The sequence below is a fragment of the Theropithecus gelada genome, chromosome 1 (assembly GCF_003255815.1).
Source record: "Theropithecus gelada isolate Dixy chromosome 1, Tgel_1.0, whole genome shotgun sequence".
Lineage (NCBI taxonomy): Eukaryota > Metazoa > Chordata > Mammalia > Primates > Cercopithecidae > Theropithecus > Theropithecus gelada.
This window is the reverse complement of record NC_037668.1, coordinates 195650853-195668050: the sequence shown is the minus strand read 5'-3', so window position 1 is coordinate 195668050 and position 17198 is coordinate 195650853. Positions and strand designations below refer to the sequence as shown.

The 17198-nt window shown below is 39.7% G+C and overlaps 1 protein-coding gene across 2 annotated transcripts in view; it reads right to left on the bottom strand.

Annotated features, from left to right (window-relative positions):
* SCYL3 (SCY1 like pseudokinase 3) overlaps positions 1 to 16876 on the bottom strand; it is a 42162-nt gene extending 25286 nt beyond the window's left edge. For both annotated transcript variants that reach the window (XM_025403343.1, XM_025403353.1), the window contains exons 1-3: positions 16711 to 16876; positions 11531 to 11745; positions 1275 to 1460 (exon numbers count right to left, since the gene is read on the bottom strand). In XM_025403343.1, coding sequence (XP_025259128.1) covers positions 1275 to 1460; positions 11531 to 11745; positions 16711 to 16858 — 549 coding nt within the window. In that variant the 5' untranslated portion in view covers positions 16859 to 16876. The remainder of the gene's footprint in view (positions 1 to 1274; positions 1461 to 11530; positions 11746 to 16710) is intronic.
* Between the last annotated feature and the right edge of the window lie 322 nt (positions 16877 to 17198).

Sequence of the window (17198 nt, the reverse complement as noted above, 5' to 3'; positions counted from 1 at the left end):
TCTTGCCATGTTGCCCAGGCTGGTCTCAAACTCCTGGGCTCAAACAATCTGCCTACCTCGGCCTCCCAAAGTGCTGGGATTACAGGTGTGAGCCATTGCACCTGGCCAAAAGAGCACTTTAAATATTCTACCCAATACATCAAATATGTAAATATTTTTACAGAGAATACTCCAAAGGATAAATATTTTGTAAAGGAAGGTTTAGAATAGTGTGTATAGTACATTTCCATTTGAGAAAAAAATGAAAGTGAAGAAGTTTACACACTAGATATTTGTTTCATATGCACAAAGAACATCTCTGGAATAATACACGAGTCACCATCATTGCCTCTGAAGAGAGGAATTGGGGCACTGGATTCAAGGATGGGAGAGGGACACCTCACCCACAGAGTGTACAAACTTTTTAACCATGTGCATGCACTTTTGTCAACAAAGAAGATATTTTTCCCCGTTGAACCATTAATAATTCTCATTATCATGTGACCTTGTAAACATACTTTTAAGAGACTATAAATCCAATATGATATTTGGAGAATCTGTCTCAAATTAATAGAAAAAATTTAAAAACATACATAAAGATGAGTCAAGTCCAAGTGTTTCTAACCTGTGATTGGTATTTGTTCATCTTGGTGGACTGCCAAAGACCTTAATGCTTCAGAATGCAAATACCATTAAGAAAACAGTAATACTGTCAAGAAACAGACCAGAAGTAAACCTAGGAACCACCATCTTCTAGTAATAGCAAACATCGTCAGAGAGTCAAGCACACTGGTTACACCACAGAATGTTAAGAGGCTGTCTCTCAATTGGCCCCAACTACTCAAATGGGAAAGGATATGTATATATTCTGCCTTTTCCTAAGAAATGGTCATTTCTTTCTTCAAAATCTAAAATGGGACACAACTCCTGAAAACAAATAGGAACTTTAGTCTAAGGCAGCACTGATACTACACCTTTTCTTTGTTTTAATAACTCATGCCAGCTGTAGCTATTTTTAGGCAAAGAATTATCCAAAACTAGAGGCAGACTATAGTAAAGTAAAATTCTAAAAATAACTGTCCAGGGACACAGAACTAGTTGTCCATTCAATAAAACCTCTATCTATAGCACCTCTTGTGCCTTCCAACGTGCTATTTTTTCTCTGGAGGTTTTCTAATAATAACACTAACTTACAATTTCTATACACACCATAATTTATAAGTATTACCACACACATCATTCCCCTACCCCAATCTACATCAAAGTCTGTGAGGCAGACTATACAGGTTACTTACTCTGTCATGAAGAAAGATAAGAGCCAGCAATATGTCATAGATCCCAGCACAGACCTCTGCAGAAGACAATGTTTCCAAAGCCACTTCCAGGGGCTGTACTCGCTCAGTGACAAGATGAATGCCATCCGCTTCCACAGTACAAGATAAAAATCTTAGCAAGCAAGGGTGACGAAGTGTCTTCAAATGCTTTAAAAATACAAACAGAAGAGCTGAAGTTAATGACCCCAAACCAGATTATAGTTTCATATACATTATGGGAGAAACCAGAAAATGTATACTTGCAGTTAAGGCTCTTTTGAGCACCCTACCTTCCTCCCTACCCGCTAAATTTCACATAAGGCAAAGATCTATGACTTGTTCTGACATCATTCAATTTACTAACATTTAAATGACTCTACAGAAATTTCCAGTTCCATTATGGTAGTGTAAGCCTCATAAGAGCCCAGATCTCTCAAGGATTACTGCTGTCAACTAAACAAAGTGCCAGAAATAACTGAAATCCCGAAAAGCAAGCAAATGCAAGCAGATTATGGAGGGGAGTCAAACCTGAAGAAGCGACACCAATGGGGGTAAGTTTCTTGGTTTGGGGAAATTTTCCCCTTCTCACAGCTATGCATGGAGACAGGCCCCAGTTGCAAAGCAGTGTAACAATGGTGCTAAAAGTCCAATAAAAACTTTACCATCTTTCTGGCTGAAAGAATGATAGAAAAGAACGAGGAAGGCGAGTATGAGGAGGATATCCCAGAGAGGAGACAGCTGGAGAGATGCCCTGATTTTTCACATACCCACAAATTCTCAGAAGCAAGCATCCGCAGGATAGACCCAAACCAGCAAACTTTTGAGAAAGACAGATTGCAAATACTATTCACAGGAAGAGTAAGAGGAAGTAGTTCAAAAACTTGAGGCCTGAACCTAAATTAGCTGCCTGCTAAATAAAAAACATCAACATTTTCCAAAGGATTATAACAGAACAAAGAGTTATGTGACGCTGCATTCAGAATGTCCAGGATGCAACCCCAAACTACTCAACATACAAAGAACCATAAAAATGTAACACATTCTCAATGGAAAAGACAACCAACAAACACCACCTCAAGGGGCCTCAGATATTAGAATGACCAGAAATAATTTAAAGCAGCTATTATAATCATCTTCCTAGAGATAAAGGAAAAGTTATAAAATAAATAGATACAAATTTCCAAAAGAAAAAAAGATTGAAAATAAAAAATTAATGTATAGACTCATTAACAGAATGAATAGGACAGAATAAAGAATCAGTAAACTTGAAAATATTAACCAATCTGAAGAATAAAAAATATTTTAAAAAAATGATCAGAGGGGCCAGGTGTGGTGGCTCAAACCTGTAATCCCAGCACTTTGGGAGGTCAGTGCAGGAGGATTACTTCAGCCCAGGAGTTTGAGACCAGCCTGGGCAACACAGTGAAACCCCCGTCTCATAAAGAAAAATTAAGAAAAAAAAAAAGAGACCAGAGCCTAAGAAACCTGTGACAATAACAAAAGGTCAAATAAATGTAACTGAAGTCCCAAAAAGAGAAAAGAAAAAAATTGGGGCATAAAAAATACAATGGATGAAAATTTAAATTTGGCTAAATACTCAGGTTTACAGACTTAAGAATTTCAGTGAATATAAAACAAGACAAAATTTTTTAAAAGCACACTTAAACATATTACCATCAAACTGCTAAATATCAAAGATAAAAAAATATTGGAAGCAGCTAAAGGAAACACATTACATGGAGGAGAATGATGATTTAAACAACTGCAGATTTCTCATCAGGAAACATGGAGGGCAAGAAACAATGAAACGTTTAAAATGCTGAAAGAAAAAACTATCAGCTTGGAATACTGTATCTAAGCAAAAGTAACCTTCAGAGACAAAGGCAAAATAAAAGCACTTTTGGTGACAAAAAAACAGAAAATTTCTCGCCAGAAGACCCGCTATTTAAAAAATGCTCATGGAAATTCTACAAATGGAAGAAAAAATGATACCAAAAGGAAACTTGGATTTTCAGGAATGAAGGAACAGCACGAGAAATGGTAAATATTACAATAAATATGAAGGCCACTTTTTTTTTTTCCTTTTTCTTTTTTGAGACAGGGTCTCACTCTGTCACCTAGGTTGGAGTGCAGTGGCGCAATCTCAGCTCACTGCAACCTCCACCTCCCGGTTCAAGCGATTCTCCTGCCTCAGCCTCCCGAGTAGCTGGTACTACAGGTTTGCACCACCATGCCCAGGTAATTTTTGTATTTTTAGTAGAGACAGGGTTTCACCATGTTGGCCAGGCTGGTCTTGAACTCCTGACCTTCGGCAATCCGCCTGCCTCAGCCTCCCAAAGTGTTGGGATTACAGGCATGAGCCATCGTGCCCAGGTGAAGGCCACATTTTTACCTCTTCAGTTATTTAATCACTACTAAAAGCAGATATTTTAATAATTCCTGGTGAGGTTTTCAATGTGTGTGAATGAATGTACAGTTAATATGTGTGTAACAAAGAACAGTAGGGATGGGAGGTTGAAGATACCTACATTACAAGGCTTCCACATTTTATGTGACATGTGGACATGGTACAATATTAACCACAGTAGACTATTTTTTGCCCTATTTATTTTTAATTTTCTTAAATTAAAAAAATTGATAATAGATACGCATATTTCGGGGGAGTACCTGTGATTTTAATACCTTCATAATATTTGTAAAGATTTAATCAATATAATTGGGATATCCGTCACCTTAAACATTTGTCTTTTCTTTATGCTAGAAACATGAGAATTATTCTCTTCTAGTTATGTAAAAATATACAATTGATTACTGTAAACTAGTCATTCTACTGACCTATCAAACACTAGATCTTATATCTTCTATCTTCTAACTGTGTATTTGTACCCATTAATCAACCTCTCCTCATCCCCTACAATCCCCTTCCTGGCCTCTGGTAACCACCAATCTACTCTCAACTCGTATGAGATCAACTGTTTTAGATTCCACATGAGTGACATCTTTCAGTGTGTGTCTTTCTGTGCCTGATTTACATCACTTAATGCAGCGGTCCCTAACCTTTCTGACACCAGGGACCAGTTTCATGGAACACAATTTTTTCACGGACCACGGGTGGGGGGATTATTTCGGGATGAGACTGTTCTACCTCAAACCATCAGGCATTAGTTAGACTGTCATAAGAAGTGCACAACCTAGATCCCTTGCATACACAGTTCACAACAGGGTTCCTGCTCCTATGAGAATCTAATGCTGCTGCTGATCTGACAAGAGGCAGAACTCAGATGGTAATGCTCGTGTGCCCACTGCTCACCTCCTGCTGTGCAATCCAGTTCCTAGAACCGGTACCAATTTGCAGCCTAGGAGTTGGGGACACCTGACTTAACATAAGGTCCTCTAGGTCCTAACATGTTACTGCAAATGATGGGATTTCATTCTTTTTATGGCTAAACAGTATTCCATCGTATATATACACCACATTTTCCTTACCCATTCATCCACCAATGGACACTTAGGTTGATTTCACATTTTGGCTATTGTGAATAATACTGCAATAAATATAAGAGTGCAAATATCTCTTTTTCATATTGATTCCCTTTATTTTGGATACACACCCAGTAGTGGAATTGCTGAATCATTGGGTAGTTCTGCTTTTAGTTTTTTGAGGAACCTCCAGACAGTTTTCTGTAGTGGCTATACTAATTTACATTCCCGCCAACAGTATATGAGGATTCCCCTTTCTCCAGATCATCACCAGCATCCAGGAGGATGGCGTGAACCCGGGAGGATGGCGTGAACCTGGGAGAATGGTGTGAACCCGGGAGGCGGAGCTTGCAGTGAGCCGAGATAGCGCCACCACACTCCAGCCTGGGTGACAGAGCGAGACTCCGTCTCCAAAAAAAAAAAAAATGTAGAAACCGTTCTTAGCTAATCTGGGCGTAAGTTTGCTCACCTCTGCCACAGATCATCAATGAATATAAAACATATTTACAAAGTATTTTAATTTTGTTTATTCTGTTTTCTTACATTTTACCTTTTTACTTATTATTTACTCCCCCTTGAAAATGTTTATGCTGGTTGCCGTGGCTTTCCCCTGAAATCCCAGCACTTTGGGAAGCTGAGGTGGGTGGATCACTTGAGCCCAGGGATTCAAGACCAGCTTGGGCAACATGGCGAAACCTCATCTCTACAAAAAAATACAAAAATTAGCTGGGCATGGTGGCGCCCACCTGTGGTCCCAGCTACTCAGGAGACTGAGGTTGGAGGATCGCTTGAGCTGGGGAGGTCCAGGCTGTAATGAGCCATGATCAAGTCACTGCACTCCAGCATTGGCAACAGAGCTAGACCCTATCTAAATAAATAAAATAAAAATAAAACGTTTAAACATCTTTTAAACTTTTATCACAACTCGCTGGGTATGGATACCCCAACTTTTAGAAATCCCTACAATGGAATATTCCTGCTTCCTGACCTGGTTTCTTTGTCCTACTTTCTAAGCAGACACTAGACACAGATGAAATGACAAGCAAGAAACAATTTTGTGTCCGAACAAGGAAGGTTAAATCTGTGGAATATCTTCTCTAGATGGTCCTGGAACAGCTCTATCAGATCCTGACTTTCCAATCCCCACCCATGCAGCATATTTTGAAAATTTTAACATGAGTAACAGGAGATCCACAGTCCAAAATTCCTCCAACATCGAATAATTTTATCATTTAATTACAGCAAAAAGAAACTGCTGGAAAAGTGGTTTTCCTTACAAACCACGAATTTCTGAAAGAAATTTCATGATATTAAAGCTCTAAGGTCTACCCTATACAATCACTGAGGAAGCCCTGTAAAGCAGTCATATTGGGAGGAGAGTGATAAAATATTTCATTTGGAAGATAACCCTCAAGGTATTACCAGGTGGTGCCATTTTCACAAATAAACAGTGAGTACTGAACATTCCAAACACCTTCTTGGAAGACTATGGGCTAGTATAAGAATCTATACCCTGCATTGGTACAGTTTTTCTATCAGATGCCTCAAAGTTCTATTAAACTACTTCCAGGAAGGGTCATAGGAAAATCTTCTCAGTGGGTTGGTTTCTCCAATTACCTTTTTTTTTTTTTTTTTGAGACAGAGTCTCGCTATGTCACCCAGTCTGGAGTGCAGTGGCACAATCTTGGCTCACTGCAACCTCCACCTCCCGGGTTCAACTGATTCTCCTACCTCAGCCTCCCAAGCAGCTCGGACTACAGGCACCCGCCACCATGCCCAGCTAATTGTCTTGTATTTTTAGTAGAGATGGGATTTTACTATGTTGGCCAAGCTGGTCTTGAACTCCTGAGCTTGTGATCTGCCCGCCTCGGCTTCCCACAATGCTGGGATTACAGGTGTGAGCCACCATGCCCAGCCTCCAATGTCTTTTATTTTCTTATAATAATCTCAAATTTTGCCAACTCTGCGAATAGCTCCAAAAAGGTTTATTTATTTATTCTTAGCAAGAAAGTTGTTACCTTCCCTTGAGTTAATTTAATACAAACTAATTAAGAAAATATTGAAGAAAAAATTTCTCTAAGTAGCAATTACAAACTAACAAATACAGCAAAGATCCTGATAAACCAAAAATTGTGTGAGCAGGTTGGTTAAATCAGTTAAGTTACCTGGGAATAATTTTTTACATGTGTTTTTTTGTTTTGTTTTTGAGACGCAGTATAGCTCTTGTTACCCAGGCTGGAGTGCAATGGCGTGATCTCAGCTCACTGCACCCTTCGTGTCCCGGGTTCAAATGATTCTTCTGCCTCAGCCTCTCAAATGGCTGGGATTACAGGCACCCACCACTATGCCCGGCTAATTTTCATGTTTTTAGTAGAGATGGGGTCTCACTATGTTGGCAAGGCTGGTCTCAAACTCCTGACCTCAGGTGATCCACCTACCTCGGCCTCCCAAAGTGCTGGGCTTACAGGCGTGAACCACCATGCCTGGCCTACAAGTGTGTTTTGAGCTACAGCTTCTGTATAAAATTATGTAGCCTCCCTCATATTTTCATTTTAAGAATCATTTCAAGTAATTTTCAAATAAATTTCAAATAATTTTCAAACCAAATCTTTCATGTTCTCTTCTGCTTATTGTTTTACTCTACAATGCCTAGAAAATTTCTTGATCCAAAGTGAGTTCTTGTTTGTTTAATAAAGAAGGAGAGGAAGAAATAACTCATTGCATGTTTCTGAACAAGGCACTTAGCAAGAACCTTATTTGTCACTCTCCTTTGGTACATTCAATATTAAGCATAAATTATGCATACAGATTCACAGGAAAGGCTAGCAGTTCAGAATCAAATAGAACATTTTTTGATTCAAGCCTCTGCTGCTCTAAAGAATAGCAACAAGACATACTTGCTAAGGGTAACTAGGATATTTTTCAATCAACATCAGTTGAGCAAATAAATGGCTCTTGCCCTAGTAGAGAAAGATGACTATTTTTGAATGACAGAGTCTTGAAAGCACTTTCCCCAAAGTTACTGAATACCTGTTACATCCCATTCACTATCCTAGGTCATGGTCTCTGAAAGACGATTCTGAGTAAGGACCTTTACTGTTAAATATGAATAGTAGTATATAATTTATCAATGTTGATATTTATCTACACCCAAACAGGGATCTTAAGTATGAGATTCTATCCCTAAATATAAATGATTCCCATTTGTCAGGAATCAGCTATGATTCAGTTATCCAGAGAATTCATTCAAGCCTCAGAGGCTTAACTTGTTATTGCTGATCTGCCTCTGATTTGCTATTTCACTTTGAGAACTATGCAAAGTTAACTGACTCAGCATTACAGCCCAAATCCACCTGCAGGCTTTTAGATGGGACAAAGCCATAATTTATGCTGTTAAATATGTTAAGTAAACATAATAAAATGACCAAGATGCCTAAACTAGAGAACAAGGACCTTCAGGGAAAAATATTATTCCTTTTTCTCTGAAGATGTAAATCTAAGACAAAATGCAGATACTTTTTTTTTTTTTTTTTTTGGTATATGTCCACTATCTGAAGGTTAGATCATAAACTAACAATAAAACGCAAAAAGGGAAAGGAATAAAGAATTCCATTGTGTAGAGCTTGCATTTGAGGTACTGATAAAAACTTTTAGGTGGAAATGTTCAATAGTTAAGTGAAAATATAGATCTGGAGCTCAGACTAGAGATTTTGGCAGATAATTAGTTTAGAATAGCAGGTTGGATGGTTATCAACATTAAAGGAAAAAGGAGAGAGTGAAGTCTGAAAGGTGTGGTGGGGGCAAGTAGCTGGCCATTCCATCTGGTGGGTCCATCATATCTGAGGCATGGAGGGTACTTCAGAAGTTCTTCTGAGTGGATAGTGCCCAGGAGCCACATAAGAGCACTGCATTCTGATTATGAAGGGCAAAAAATAATTTCTTAAAAAGTCAACCATGGGCCAGGTGCAGTGGCTCACGCCTGTAATCCCAGTACTTTGGGAGGCTGAGGCAAGCAGATCACGAGGTCAAGAGATGGACACCATCCTGGCCAACATGGTGAAACCCCATCTCTACTAAAAATACAAAAATTAGCTGAGTGTGGTGGCACGTGCCTGTAATCCCAGCTACTTGGGATGCTGACGCAGGAGAATCGCTTGAATCCAGGAGGCAGAGGTTGCAGTGAGCCAAGATTGAACCACTGCACTTTAGCCTGGGAGACAGAGCGAGACTCCATTTCAAAAAAAAAAAAAAATCAGTATGAGAAAGAGGAGAACAGCTTTCCCCAACTAGAATGCAAGCTCTTTTGAGCACAGCCATCATCTCTCCCATTTCTTGTTATGCCCACACAATGTGCATTCTTAAATACGTTGAGCAACCCTTCCACAACAGCCCGAATCCATTATGGAGAAGAGCATAATGACTCCAACAATACTAAATAGAGCACTTATATAGCATCTATATACCACTCCTAGATAGTTCAATGTGATTCCTGGCATAAAGACACTCAAGAATCATTTTTATAAGCTTTTATAAACTTACCACAAAGCCCTAATTAAACACTTGGATTACAGCAAACTACAGCCATCAAATTCGGGCTTAGAATTTATCATTGTTTATAGGCTTACATATATGAGTCATCATCATCAGTTAGCAAATTATACTGTTAATTATAGCTGATGAATTCAAGATAAAATGAGATGGTCAGACAGAACTAAGTATTTCTCATATTATTTTGTGGCCAGAGCTTATACCTGCATTTCATCTTGGTGTACTATGATTGTTGTTTTTCACTTGTAACAGTGGAGAAAGTGTATATTGTTATCCAGTAACATCTGCCACAGAAAACACTATATATCTGCTTGAAATAATCGTTAAAACTACCAAAGGTGTGGCCAACAACCCAAACTCTAGAGAAAGTGAGGCAAGCTAAATATATTGTTTTAGTATTTCAGATACCTAGGACATCAAATTCCTAAAATCTAACACATCGAATGCCATACATTTCTCAAGAACTATGACCTAGTTTTTTAAGATTATGAGAAACATTCTGAAAATCTAAAGTTATCACTTTGTTGCAATTTCAAATTTCCCAAATTCATATATGAGGTTTTCAAAGCCACAGAATGGCTTACCAAGAGACAAAGATGAACTATGTGCAAAGACTCAGACATGGCTTAAAAGGGTATCTATGGATATTAGGGGGGAATAAATCTTCCCTTTCAGGCTTCGCAATTCCTTCAGCACAGAAGTCCTCCAAAATGGAGAGTGGACTTTGTGTTTTTTTCCTTTAAAAACTCAATCTACGTTATTCAGTTTTCTTGGTACATGCACCATAAAGGGTAACACCATTTTTAAAAAATCTTATAAAGAAAAAAAAACTAAGAAAGATAAATCTCTAGTACCTCGCTGATAACAGTCAGTTTAAGTTATTATAAAAAACAATATGCACAATCTTATTGGATAAAAATAACGAGAGGCATGTTAGACATGAACTGTAAGAACAAGAAAGCGAAGTAAGGCATTTTGTCTTTTGTAAAATCACAATAAAAAATTCTTCATACCTAGATGATGTAAAAAAGAGTCAAAAATGTGGTTCTACCAAAAAGCAAAATTACCTAGCAATAAAAGAGCCAGCTATACTTTTTACCACAATGCATTACTAGGAAATGCATCTCAAGAGAACTGTTACACATCTTTTTCTTTAGGAACCATTTTATAACAATTTCATGCTTGATCAAAAATACAACATCAAATAAATAACTGTTGTGACCAATGGAAGACCAAAATTCCATTACTAATATAATCCTTTATAATCATGTTAAAAAGTAGAAACAATTTAGAGTCCTATGAAATAGAGATCAATGTTCCATACCTGTTGATATTACTAAGGGACTCAAGGTAATAGAGATTTTAATTCTAACAAAATCAAGATATCAAGTTCAACCTGAAAATAGCATGCCTACCAGAATAAACACTGGGGAATTAATTTACTAATACAACTACATTTTCCTTTTTAGAAGATGATATATCTAAATGGCTAAATTTCCGAAGTACTAGCTATCCAAAGAAGCATCAACTAATGCCTTCATTTTCCCCAATTTAAAAAGACAATTGGGGGTTATTTTATTGACTTATATTCCACAGTAAAATCATTTTTTTCTAATAAGAGGCCAGGGTCACCTGAGTGTGACAGCATGCTAATGCACTGGCACCCTCTGCCTGGAGCAGCAATTATAAGGCATGAACTACAAGGATCTTTTCCCTAAGGAGGAAGCTGAAGCCTACAGAATGTTGTCAATACTTAACAGAATTTTGCCAGACAAGATTAACTCCTTATATCGCTCCTTATATCTTATATTAGTTATATAAAAATGTCTCCCTAACTTTCTCACCAGAAAAATAAAATATGATAAAAGCCATCGTGGCGTGAACCCGGGAGGCGGAGCTTGCAGTGAGCCGAGACGGCGCCACTGCACTCCAGCCTGGGAGACAGCGCCAGACTCTGTCTCAAAAAAAAAAAAAAAAAAGCCATCATACTGAGTTTTATGATGTTTTTTGGCTACAGTACGGTACCTGACCATGTCATGCAAATGCAAGATAGGCTCACGAAGTAAGAGCAATGTTTCAAAAGGACATAAATAATAAAATACTGTTCCTTATCATCTTACCTCTTTTGACCTTTACTAATTTCATATTTTTTTAAAAGAAAACAAGATAGTAAAAAGTACTAACTATTAAGTCGTCACCTATTATGGTACCTTGGCAGCTTTATTAACCTTGTCTTCATTTTCTCTCTTATACACAAAAACTGAAGCAAATTTGCCATCTTGCAGTACAGCGGGATAAACAGCAAGTCCAGAGGGTAAGATAAATGGTGGTTCTTTCAGTGTATAGCTCTTTAAAGCACTGTTCTCTGATCCCATCCCTTTTGCAGTGAGGCAGTACTGCCACTCTTCCTCAAAGCCAAGCAGATCTAAAAGAAAATAGAAAACAATTTCAAACATTAAACCCCTATCTGCAACATCAACAAGAGATATTCAGACATAGCCACCCCAAACTACTAGTTTCTTCGATCCTCGTAATGAGGACATTTGACAGTAAAAATGGTAAATGCTCAGCAAGTTACCAGCAATGGTTGTTAATTAACAACTAACAACTCTAGAGAAAATGCACATTACTAAGTAGTCACATGTAGTTACTGTCCCTCCCCAAACACCACCACATACAAACTTTCAGAGTGGAAAGGCAATCAAAAATAGAATAAAGTAATTCATACTTCCTAACTCACTTGTATATCCTAAGGAAAATGTTGTAAAACTTTATTATTCAAAAACAATACAACTTCTGTATGTCTAAAATAACTTAAAATTATAAAAGAAAACAATACAAATTGGAGAATACTTATAACAATGATGAAAATCATTGTTTTAATGTTAATATGTTGAAAAACATTGTTAATATGAAAAACATATTAACAAATGAAGAGCTCATATAAACCAAGTAAAACACTAAAACACCAGTACAATAACGGGAAGGAAAACAGCTCATTGAAGAAACACAGATGACAATAAACATAAGAAAAAGTACAGTCACACTACTCTTCAAGGCTATCCCAAGTAAAAAGGGGAAACCACAAAACTGAATCATCTCAAATAATCTCAAACACTAAAAAAAAAAAAAAAAAAAAAAAAAAAGCCCACACATACACAGAATTCAAATGCAACTACGACAAAATATTTCAGTGCTTGCCTAATGAAGGGGCACAGTTAGAGGGACCAAGGGGGAAGACAGGATTATCATGATGTATGAGGAAAGTTTGGGAAGATGGATATATTCATTATTTTGATTATAATGATGGCAATGGGTGATTATAAACGTCAAAACATAAAACTGTACACTTTTTTCATTTATTCTATATCAATTACACCTCAAAGTTGTTTTAAAAAGAAATATATGCATACATACACACAGACTTGAAAAATATATGTTGAAGTATTAACAGAGGTTTGCGGTGGAAGGTCACACTATAGGTAATTGTATACACACACACTTGCCTGCACCTTCCAAATCTTCTACAATATAAACATATCTTTCTTGACAACAGGGATACAAACTCACAGGGTGACAACAGGTAATGCGCAGCGCCCCAGCAATACTGGCAGCTTGGCACAGGGACCTACTGTGCGTGCCTGGGACCTACTGTGAGAGGCTTTCATTCTGAAGAGAGTGGCTATCACAGAGTTCCAACCAGGACTCCAGTTTCAGAACTGTCAGATCATGCCACTTATCATGAGGAACCAACAGCCTGAATAGTTTTGTGGAAATCTTCATATTTTTCAATGTTGGATCAAATGTTTTCTAAACCTATATAGGCCAAACAACGTATGTCTGAAAAATCTGTGGCAGTCAGTTTTCAGTGGTGGCTTTACCATAATATAAAAATTAGCAAATAGAGTTCTTACTAACTCTGGCAATGTAGAAAGCAAACTGCTACAAATACGCCAATAATTCTATGTAGGCCTTTCAAAATTTGTTTAAAAATCTGTATTCTTTGGACAAATATAAACTCAATAATCATTACACATTGACCCTCTACTTGGAATTTTTCCCCACTTCGGTGAAGTTCCATTCAACACCTTCTACACCAGGTATGTAATGCTGCTCAAAACACATGCCGTGAAGTTCCATTCAACACCTTCTACACCAGGTATGTAATGCTGCTCAAAACACATGCCTAGAACGAAATTTAAAATGCCTACCGATCCACAACCATCGTTATATAAGAAACACACGTATAAAGTCTAAAGCTATCTAAAATTGAAGCTTTTCAAAATCTAAAACTGTTCCTGAGAGTAAGAACTAAATCTGCTTTGTAACAAATTCACTAATTCCTACCTACCTGGCAATGTATCTTTCTTAAAAATGACAGAGAAGCAAAAAACAGGACTAAAAAAATGCCAAGTATGGCAACTATGGTAACATTCACCTTTCTACTGGGACTACAAATAAAAAGTTTATGTGGGACCATGAGTAAAAGCAATGATGTTAATCCCTCGATTCTGGAGATGGAGTGCTGGCCAGATGGTCACAACCGCCTGCTGAGTAGGGAGGTTCATGCTTAGCACTTGATCTTGCCATCTTTTCTTGGGCACAGTTAATGTTGTCAGGTACCTAGCCTGGGCCAAAGGGCGGTCAACTCACAAATTAGTCATCAGTCTCACGGCCTGAATGAAGAGATAAACTGGCCAGATCATTGTCTCCCCCAGGAATTTGAACTAAGAACAATTTTTGCCTATTAGAAGCATAGCTGAAGGTAGAAGGATGCTATGAGGTAGAGTTGGAGCTATGGCAAACCAAAGCCACATGAAGTCAGAAATTTGTCAAGCACGGAGGAAGTCCGTTGGTAGGAAAATTTAAAAAAGCAAACACTGGGACAGTAGCTTAGTCATACTTAGGGGGCACATTGCTACTATCCATCTCAAGATTACCAGAAGCCCAGCCTCAAACCCAGTTCCACCCAGATACCCTAACATCCCATTGACAGGCTTATAACCAGCCCCCTTTCCCTCAGGTAGCTTGAATGGGTCTATGTTCTTTGAAACTAATTGCCATTTCATAGGCAGAAAACTCTACTTGGTCTCCAACTCCTGCCTGAAAAGCCAGCCAGACTGGAAGAGTGAGTTACAGAAGTGTTACTTTGAAAGTATCTGAAGCTAGTCTGACCTCCTTCTCTCTCTTAGCCACAAAACGCAGCTTTCCAAAATCAACACACAGTTAAGAGAAAAGCAGAGAATAAGGGACTGTATGTAAATGAATATCTTCTTGACAGGAAATCATGCTGTTTATTTAGTGTTAATATTAGTCCTCCCGGGAGATAAGACTGCCACCAGGATTCAGGGTCAGCGCTCTGGCTAGATGAATGGCAGTCACCAGAGGCAGAAGAAAGGGACATTTAGTTTACTTAGCTATTTCTAAATAGCGAAATACTTCCTTGGGGGAATATTGACCTTGCAATAGCTATCAACCTTAGATTTTATATGAATTCCACTATAAAGTAATTAACAAAGTTATAAAAGCGTTAGGAAGTAGTTAAAATTCATTTTTCTTAGTGTATTTTAGGTCTAAGACTTTAAAAAATATCACTTAAAAATTTAAAAGAGACGACTGAATTTCTTGAGAGAACTGGAAAGGATGCCATTTTCTTGTTTTGAAAGTATGTTAACTTTGACAGAAATCCACTGATACCATCAGTGTAATACTGAGAGTGGTAGGATTATATTCCAGGTCCCCAGTGCAAACTTTATTGGGGGAAAATTAAAAAGGTGTGCTGAGTATTGCAATTTGAGAATGTTTTGACGCAGTAATTCTTCACACTAATACATCTAAAGAGGCACAAATACTGTTATATGAACAGTTTTTTTTGTTTTTTTTTTAAAGAGATAGGGTCTCGTTCTGTTGTCGCTGGCCTGGAGTGCATTGGCGCTATCCTACCTCACAGTAACCTGGAACTCCTGGTCTCAAGCGACCCGCCCTCCTCAGTCTTCCCAGTTGCTGAGATTACACCATGCCCGCCAGTGCTTTAAAAATGATATTTCAGCAAAAATTGATCTATTGAAATGTAAGAAAAACACTTGGCCTTCCAAATGCTTTCCTGTTGTTTTGAGGAGGGGGAAAACACAAAATCTTGCTCATTAGCTTTGAAATTAAAAAGTCACAAGAAGGTATATCCTAGTATCACAGAATAGGTATTTTGTAGCAGTTGGCATCTCCACTCTATAAAAAAACACCGAGTTGACAGTCTTTGACTTGAATATGCATCATAGGCTTCCCTTTAATAATCTCCCTCCACTCTTTTGCCTACTTGGTCAGCACATGAAATTTCTGGACCGCTTGTAGATTAAGAAAACCCTTGTCTAGGTCAAAGGGCAACTCATACACTCAACTAAGAAACCTTTGTGCTCTAGGGAAATGTTTCTACCAAATATTTTCTTTTCCCAGCAATTAATCGAGACTCTCTTGGTCCTAGCTCCCTGAGCTTGAAAGTTCCGAAGATAATGGCTTGCACTGTGAGTATTAAGGACGCACTGTACTGGCTGATATTCTGGTACCCAGCGGTAGCATTACTCCGGCCCTTCGCTTTCGTCTGTTTCAGGTATACATTCCCTCTGCGGAACTCAGTCCAGCATTGCTAGTTGACAAGCAATACAAAATTATGTCTTCATGGACCAAAATAATCATGATTTCAGCTCAAGATATTACATTTTATAAGGACACGGGTCCTTAAAACAGCAGTAACAGTGACCCCCAAAATTCGAGATCCGACTCCGAGAATTTCACATGGATTCCTGAATATGCCCTTCCGAAAAATGTTTCATCTTTATTCTAAACAGAAAGCACTACGCCAAGACAGGAGCCAGCTGGGCCTTGGGGGACCGGGCACTGGTCTTGGATCAAGAATAAGGCCGCCTTCCCGAGGACGGGCGCGCCCCCAAGAGTCCCCCGGGTTCGGGCACTGCCGCCCCGGGACAGTGACCCGCCCAGCCGAGCACCCTCGCCCTGCTCGCCGCGACCCTGCGGAGTCACTGAGGGGCCGGGACTCCGCTCTCGCTTCGCTGGCCCCTCACCTCTTCCACACCTCCCCGCGAGGACCGACTCCGCGGCTGCCTAGGAGAACTCTGACTGCGGGCGCCTCACCCGGCGGGGGTCGCCCGCGAAGCGCAGATTACAGGGCGACCCACAATCAGCAAGGGGAGACTGCTCCGAAGCGAGGAGCACAGCTCAACCGGCAGCCGGCGCCGCGCCGAGCTCGCTCCTGCGCGGGACCCACAGCGCAGACCCGCGAGCGGGGCGCTCGCCGGCCGCCTCCTCCCCGCCCAGCCCCTTCCCCCACGGCGCAGTCCTGCAAGGACTGGGGGCGCAGCGCAGGGCTCCCTGTTACCTGCGGCAGGGCGGCGGGGGAGGAGGCCGAGGGTCTTGGCTTTGGTCCCCTGTTGGCCCCCGTGTTGACACCAACCACCCCTGCCTGCCTGTAAGGCTGTAGCCACTACCCCCACAATCTTCTGGGGGCCGGGTTTCTCCCACACCATAGAGACGGGTCCGGAAACGGGACAGAAGGCCCGCCTTCCTCCCTCCGACGCCACCGCTGAGGCCAACGAACCAGGAACCGAGGTAGAGCGGCCGCACAGGTGAGTCTCAGGCCAGTGCCATCTTGAGTGTGGGCGCCGTGACGTCCCCGCTTTTCACTCACTGCCCTAATGGTCTAGTTAGTCCACTAAGATGTCCCCTTTCTAGACGTTTTTGTCGAATGCTCAAGTTTGTCTTGACTTGAATTTTTAAACTTTTAACAGCACAGTTTTACTTTCATTTCCGCCCAAATCCAAAATGGCTGCTGGCCACTTGTAACAAATAGTAGAGGTGCAGGGCGGA